This window comes from Alligator sinensis, unplaced genomic scaffold (assembly GCF_000455745.1).
Source record: "Alligator sinensis unplaced genomic scaffold, ASM45574v1 scaffold364_1, whole genome shotgun sequence".
Classification (NCBI taxonomy): domain Eukaryota; kingdom Metazoa; phylum Chordata; order Crocodylia; family Alligatoridae; genus Alligator; species Alligator sinensis.
The window spans coordinates 6629-13302 of NW_005842546.1; the positions used below are offsets into that span (position 1 = coordinate 6629).

Genomic DNA, 6674 nt, shown 5'->3' on the forward strand with positions numbered 1-6674 from the left:
AGGGGTAGTCATGCTAAACCATATTGAATTTAAGCCCTTCAAAAAAGTATTTGTTTTTTATGGAAATTGTTATTTAGTGAAGCTCCACGGAAACAAAATGCAAGAAGGATGAAAGAGGACAAAATTCCCTTCTGATCTTAACTGTCCACTATTTGAAACCCATCACTTAAATGAAGGGGTTGGATGGTTTGTTTTCCGTTGTGAATGGAAAGGGCCTTTATTCTGCCAGGAAAGGTTATGTTCACAAGGTCCCTTGGCCAGATACCAAAGCTATATAAAGAGAGTTTAGAAATGAGATGCACATTCCCAGGTTGAGTACATCACATGATAAATCACAGTGATGTCCATTTACCGTGGCACAAAGTAGTTAGGGACATAGTTGAATCCCCTTACATGAAGTCTCTCAGTTAGGAGGAAAGTGTTTCTGAAAGATCATTTCTAGTGCAACCCAAAGGTTCATGGAGTGGCTGAGGACTGGGTGAAACTCTCTGATTCGCATTATGCAGAGATCAAGTGAATATAATGGTGGATTTAAAATCCATGAGATGCACCCCCCACCCAAACCCTCTAGTACTGACACTCGCTGGGTATGATTAAAGTTGTGGAAGTGCATGATTTCCCCTACTGCCATTCTACATGACCCCAAAATGCAGCTGTCTTGTAAAATTTGTACTTGTTTAAAACCTGTCTCATTGCTAAGTTATAGGACAAGCTGCAGATGTAATACACATACCAACTGTGAGCTGAGCATTGCTTCTCCTTCTACTTGCTTATGCACTAGAGCATAACAGGCTGCTGCTGCTGCTTTAAAATGGAGCGGCTCCTTTAGATAAAATAGAGCTTGACTGGGTGACCTATGAAATCTTCCGACTTACAACTTGGAGGCCCTGTTCAAATGGACTGATCCTGCTCCTAGTTAAGCCAGTGGCACAGATCCAGGCCTTCAATAGACAAGCAAGGGACCCAGCTTTATAAGCTACTTAATGTCTGCTGGAAGATGCTCCATGCCCTCTTCTCCCGTTCAGCTCACTAGGAGTCAAGGGCTCCCAGGATATTGCTCTCAGTGTTAGTGTTGGAGGTATAGAGCAGTTGATGCTACTGAAAGCCATTAAATCTTTTCTTCCTGAACACACGGAGAATCCCCCGTCGGATCTGTTGGGTTTTCACACTGTACACGAGCGGGTTCAGCACGGGGGGGAGGAGCAGGTAGACATTGGCCATGAGGATGTGAAGGATGGGAGATGCTTGCTTCCGAAACCTGTGGATCATGGAAACACCAATCACTGGAATGAAGAAGATCAGGACCACGCAGATGTGGGAGACGCATGTGTTGAAAGCCTTGAGGCGCTCGTGTTTGGAGGCAATGCCCAGAACGGTCTTAATGATCTTGATGTAAGAGAGGAGGATGAGCACGGAGTCGATTGCCAGCGTGGAGAGCACAACACATAATCCGTAGATGCTGTTGACTCTTGCATCCGAACAGGCCAACTTCAAGACATCCTGATGTAAACAGAATGAGTGGGAAAGCACATTGGTCCTGCAGTATCTGTACCTCCTCAGAAGCAGGGGTGTTGGGAACACAACACCAACACTCCTCACAAGCATGGCCAGGCCCAGCTTTGCTATGACTGAATTTGTCAGGACCCGTGTGTACCCTAGAGGGTTGCAGATGGCCAAGTACCGATCCAAAGCCATGGCCAGGAGCACCGAGGACTCCATGAAGGAGAACGTGTGGATGAAGAACAGTTGAGAGAGGCAGGCATTAAAGGTGATTTCCCGGATGTTGAACCAGAAGAGGCACAGAACCGTTGGCAGGGTGGAGACAGATAAACCCAGGTCAGTGGTGGCCAGCATAAAGAGTAAGACATACATGGGACCCTGGAGGTTTGGGTCCGTTTTGATCACAAATAGGATGATGCCATTGCCCAAGAATGCGATGAGGTATATGAAACAGAAAATGATGGACATCCAGTGGTGAGCAGCCTCCAGCCCTGGGAAGCCTGTTAGGAAGAAGGTGGGCTGGTCAATGCTGCTTATGTTCAAAGGGGACATAATGTGCAGATGATACTTGAAAACAGGGATCTCTGCAAGGAAAGACAACATTGTGATTAAAGTCATTATCACACAATGAACAATCCAGCATAGCGGTTCTCCCATCACTCCCTTGCTTATGATTTTTTATTTACAACCTAATGGAAAACAAGCCTATCTATTATCCCATGCTTTATTGCATGTGGGCTGTCTCTTCTGCAGTAATTTATACAACATCATGCCTCTCTACCTTTGCAGAGAAGCACAGTATCCCAATTCCAGCTTTAAGAGTCACAGTTTTGATCCTTAGTGTGACAAAACAAACCATCATCTGATTCTTTTAGTTTTACCCTGCAATGCTGTGTATTCATGTGCCAGTATTTAAAGCTGCTTGTCTTCCACTCCAGAAAGAATTAACATCTCTGCTTCACGATCGGTAGAGAAATGACTAAAAACTGGATACTTAAAAGCCAAAGACTCTATGTTTTTACCGAGTGGCATAGTACTGGGCTTAATTATATGTCCACAGAACAGTAGAGTTGGAAGAGACCTCAAGGATCATTTGCTCCAATTCCCTTCACAATGCAAGGATGCTACTCCATGCCGTTTCTGTCCAAAGCTCATTCATCCTTCTCTTGAAAACCTCATTCCACCACTTCCCTGGACAGTCTTCTCCACCACCTCACTGTCCTAACAAGAAGGAAAGTTTTCTGAGAGCTAATCTAAATACATTTCATTGCAATTAAAAAACTGCTTTGTGGACTGCCCTCTGCAGCAGAGGAAAACCGTGGTTCTCCCTCCCTTCTTTCATATATTTGAAAGCTACTATCCTAAGCTCCTTCTTCTCCAAAGCTAAACATACCTAGTTCTCTCAATGTACTTCTCCTTCAACTTGTCTTCCAACACATTTTATCATCTTTGTTGTCCACCCCTGGACCCTTTCTACCTTCTCCTCGTTCTTCTTAAAATGGGGAGCCAAGGAACATACTGGGCACATGTACATGAGACACTTAATGAACACTGGCCTAATTCTACTGTGCATTAGCACAGCTGGCAAAAACCATGCTAATACATTAATGCACCATAGATTAGTTCAATTGACATCAAGCATCACACAAAAAATATTCATCTGCATGAACGTGCAGTAGCACCAATTACAACAAATTAAGTTTAATACCTGTTATTACAGATACTAAACTTAATGTGTCATACTTATGGTGCATTAATGAATGTGTAGGTAGACATGCCCACTGATCCTCAGTTTGCATGAGGACTAAATGAAGATGAAATAGTGTTGAGCAGAATGACACAATCACCTCATGTTTTACACCCAATATTCCTGTTAATACAACATAAAAGGATGCTGGGGGGAGGGCGGGGAGGGAGGGGGTTGAGACTATCATGTTCCTAAATCATGTTGTGTGTGGGAGATGCCTCTCATTAACCAGACCCCTGTCATTAATGCTTCATACTGGGCACGTCTACATGTGCAAATAATCTAGGAGTAATTTAATCTCAAGTAAACTACTCGAGAGTAAATTCTACCAGGCAAATGTCTACACATGCAGGCACATGGGAGCAGATTTTATGCTCCTAGCAGCAAACTGCGCGCCCTGGGTGCTAGTCAGGGGGCCAAGAGACAGCTGTTTCCTGGCAGGCTGAAACATTGCCTCCTGCCCCCAGGAGATGCCAGCCGCAAGGGTGGCTCCACTACTGGAGCCCAGGTGGGGACAATGCCCCCCTGCCCTGAGAACATGGAGGTCCCAGGCTCTGCTCCATGATGGAGGGGTCGGGGCTGGCAAATCCATATCTCCCAGCCCAAGTCCTGCAGTCATGGGGCTAGCACTGAGAGGTCCTTATCCTGGCTGGTGCAGGGCTGGTGCTGACAATTTCCAAGTGTTGGCCCTGTGACCATAGAGCTGGTTCTGAGAGATAAGGGTATCCCAGCCCTGGTCCTATGACCATGGGACTCAGTCTGGGAGAAAAAGGTCTCCCAGCCTTAACTCCACAACCATGAAGCGGGAGCTGGGAGCTGGGAGCTCCCTACTTCCAGGGCAGGGGTACATTGTCCCGACCCAGGGTTCAGTAGCGGAGCCTGGCCTGGCAGCAGGCAGCTCCTGGGGGCAGGGAACAATTTCCCACCCCCTGCTGCCCAGCTGACCGGGAACACATTTACTCCCACTCAGGCATCTACATGTGCACTACTACACAGTTACTAATCACCAGGGGTCCTGGTTTTCTCAGATAAAGAAAAAAAATCCCCAATTTTTGGTTTTAAAAAAGGAACCCAAAATCCACATTTTTCTATGATGAAAATGAAACACCACTAATATATAAATCATGGAAAAATGTGAATTTTGGGTTAATTTTTTTAATCCAGAAATTGGGGATTTTTTTTTTTTTATTTATTTTTTATCAGAGAAAACCAGGATACCTGCTAATCCCAAATACATTTGTTACTTGCAATTGCTGGTAGCAAATTTACTTGTGATTACAGCCAATTAATGTGCAGTAAGCATCTGCATGTGTAGATATGGACGGTTACTGCACAGTAATTAGCTCTGCTGTGCAGTAAAGTATCTTGTGTAGACATGCCCACTGTTGCCTTTGGCCCAGGTTTCCAGTCTATCCAGATCCTTTTGAAATGCACTCCTGTCCTCCAAAGTGTTTGCAGTCCTTCCCAGCTTTGGGTCATCTGCAAACTTGATCAAGGAGCACTCTCTTCTGGCATCAAAATCATTCATGAACTTGTTAAGTAGCAGCAGAGCCAGAACTGATCCCTGTGGCACCTTACTTGAGACCATGTGGCAGTGTGACATTGATCCATTTATAACTGTCCTTTCCTTGTGGTCATTGAACCAAATATGTCACCGCTGTATAGGTATGTGATATAGCCCACATTTCTCCAGTTTGCTCATGAGAGCACCCATGGAGACTTTATAAATACTTTACTAAAGTCCAAGTAGGCAATTGTTGGTCCACTAGATCATGGTGTACACACAGGTCTAGGCAGATGCCTGATGAATCCATTTGTGGCTGACAAGGCTAACTCAAGAGAGACATAGCTTGTTACATGGTTCATAAATCCAGGTGTTGTCTGAGTTGGAGTCCAAATTTCTAGCTCTCTGCTTTCTTCTTTCTCACTTTGCTTCCATCCTATGACTCAAAGCCAGTGGTGACGTGTAGGGGCTGCACGTGGGTGCATGCGCACCCCCTGGGATTGCCTGTGCACACCCTGGAAGCACCAGCCGTCTTTCATGGCATGTTTGCAGGTAGCAGTAGTAGTTTCTGTAACTTGATGTGAAATGCCTACCATGGTAGGATCCTGATTTGTGACGGGGGAGGCTCCTCTCTGCTACCATGATAGAACTAATTATTAGCCTGGACAAAGAAGCTCTTATTTTGTGTTAAGGAAATACTGCTGGGTGAGCCAAAATGATGCCATAATGCTTTCCACTGTGACATACCAACACAAACTAACACGATTTGTGTTCAGGTCCCCCATAGGCTGATTCAGTTTAAATGAAAAGATAACTACATGTACATCTGCAAGTAGAACTTTCTGTTCCAAAAGGGCAAATTTGGATAAAACAAAGGAATTTGATGGTGAAATCAGCTATCTGGAATGTCCTGCATAATGGGAGAAACTCGTAGGAAAGGGCTTCAGACGTAGCTAGATGAGTAACCACCTGAAAGGATATTTTAGAAAGCAAAAAACCTACGAGGAACGGAGGCACAGGGTCCTAAAGGCAGCTGTGTCTTGGAGGTTTGGAAGTACACAGATAAAGAAAGAATTGCCCAAAATTTAAGTTAAATTAACCCCCCCAGAGGAAATGATAACAAATAGTAAATTGTTCCTCTGCCATATAAATACAGATTAAGAAAAGAAGTGGGGCTGTTATACTGTAAGGATGGGATAGACACTAAAGATCGCATGTACATGGGCCAAAAATTTAACTAATTCTCATTTTTCCATAAGACAGTGATATCTACCACAGGGGCAAAGGCAGGGTCACTAAATATAGAAACCAGATTTACCACAACCGGACTGGAAGCAAAATTCAAAGAACTAAATCCCTTCCTCTTTGGGGCCCTGAATAATCTCCACCCCAGATTTTTGACAGAAATGTCACATGAAGTCACTAGTCTAGTAGCAAGTATTTTTTAAAATAATTCTATCAAGTCATGGGTTATTATAGATGACTAGCAAATAGCAAATATAGTATCTATAATTAAAAAGGGGGGGGGGCATATGTCATGGGCATTACATTCCTGTTAGCCTAACCTCAAGAGTAAGCAAATATTTTAAACAAATTTGTCTGGAATAATGAACGACAGAGAGGGAAATGGAAAATAAAATAATGCAACATGAGTTTACCAGAGGTGGATTGCGTCAAACTAACTTGATAGCTTCCTGTGATAAGAAACCTGGTTTTCTAGGCAAAGGAAATGTGCCATATCTCATCCATCTGCATTTGAGTGAAGTTTTTGATGGGAAATTATTTGTAACACTGAAGAAAATAGGAATGAATAACTAAAAAAACCCCCAACCTGGTACTTTCAGGATGCGTCTACACATGACGCTACTGCACAGTAGTGATGGTGAGGATTAAACGGGACACAACGCTACTGCACAGCAGGAA

General features: G+C 43.9%; 1 protein-coding gene across 1 annotated transcript; it reads right to left on the reverse strand.

Moving 5' to 3' along the window:
- Nucleotides 1-1095: 1095 nt before the first annotated feature.
- On the reverse strand, nucleotides 1096-2052 carry LOC102378886 (olfactory receptor 51L1-like). The gene has a single exon (XM_006032088.1). It carries the CDS (start codon nucleotides 2050-2052, stop codon nucleotides 1096-1098), a length of 957 nt encoding a protein of 318 aa, XP_006032150.1.
- Between the last annotated feature and the right edge of the window lie 4622 nt (nucleotides 2053-6674).

What these genes read in the sequence shown, in the direction of transcription:
- LOC102378886 (XM_006032088.1), bottom strand. Translation starts at nt 2,052, where the DNA reads ATGTCCCCTTTGAACATAAGCAGCATTGACCAGCCCACCTTCTTCCTA.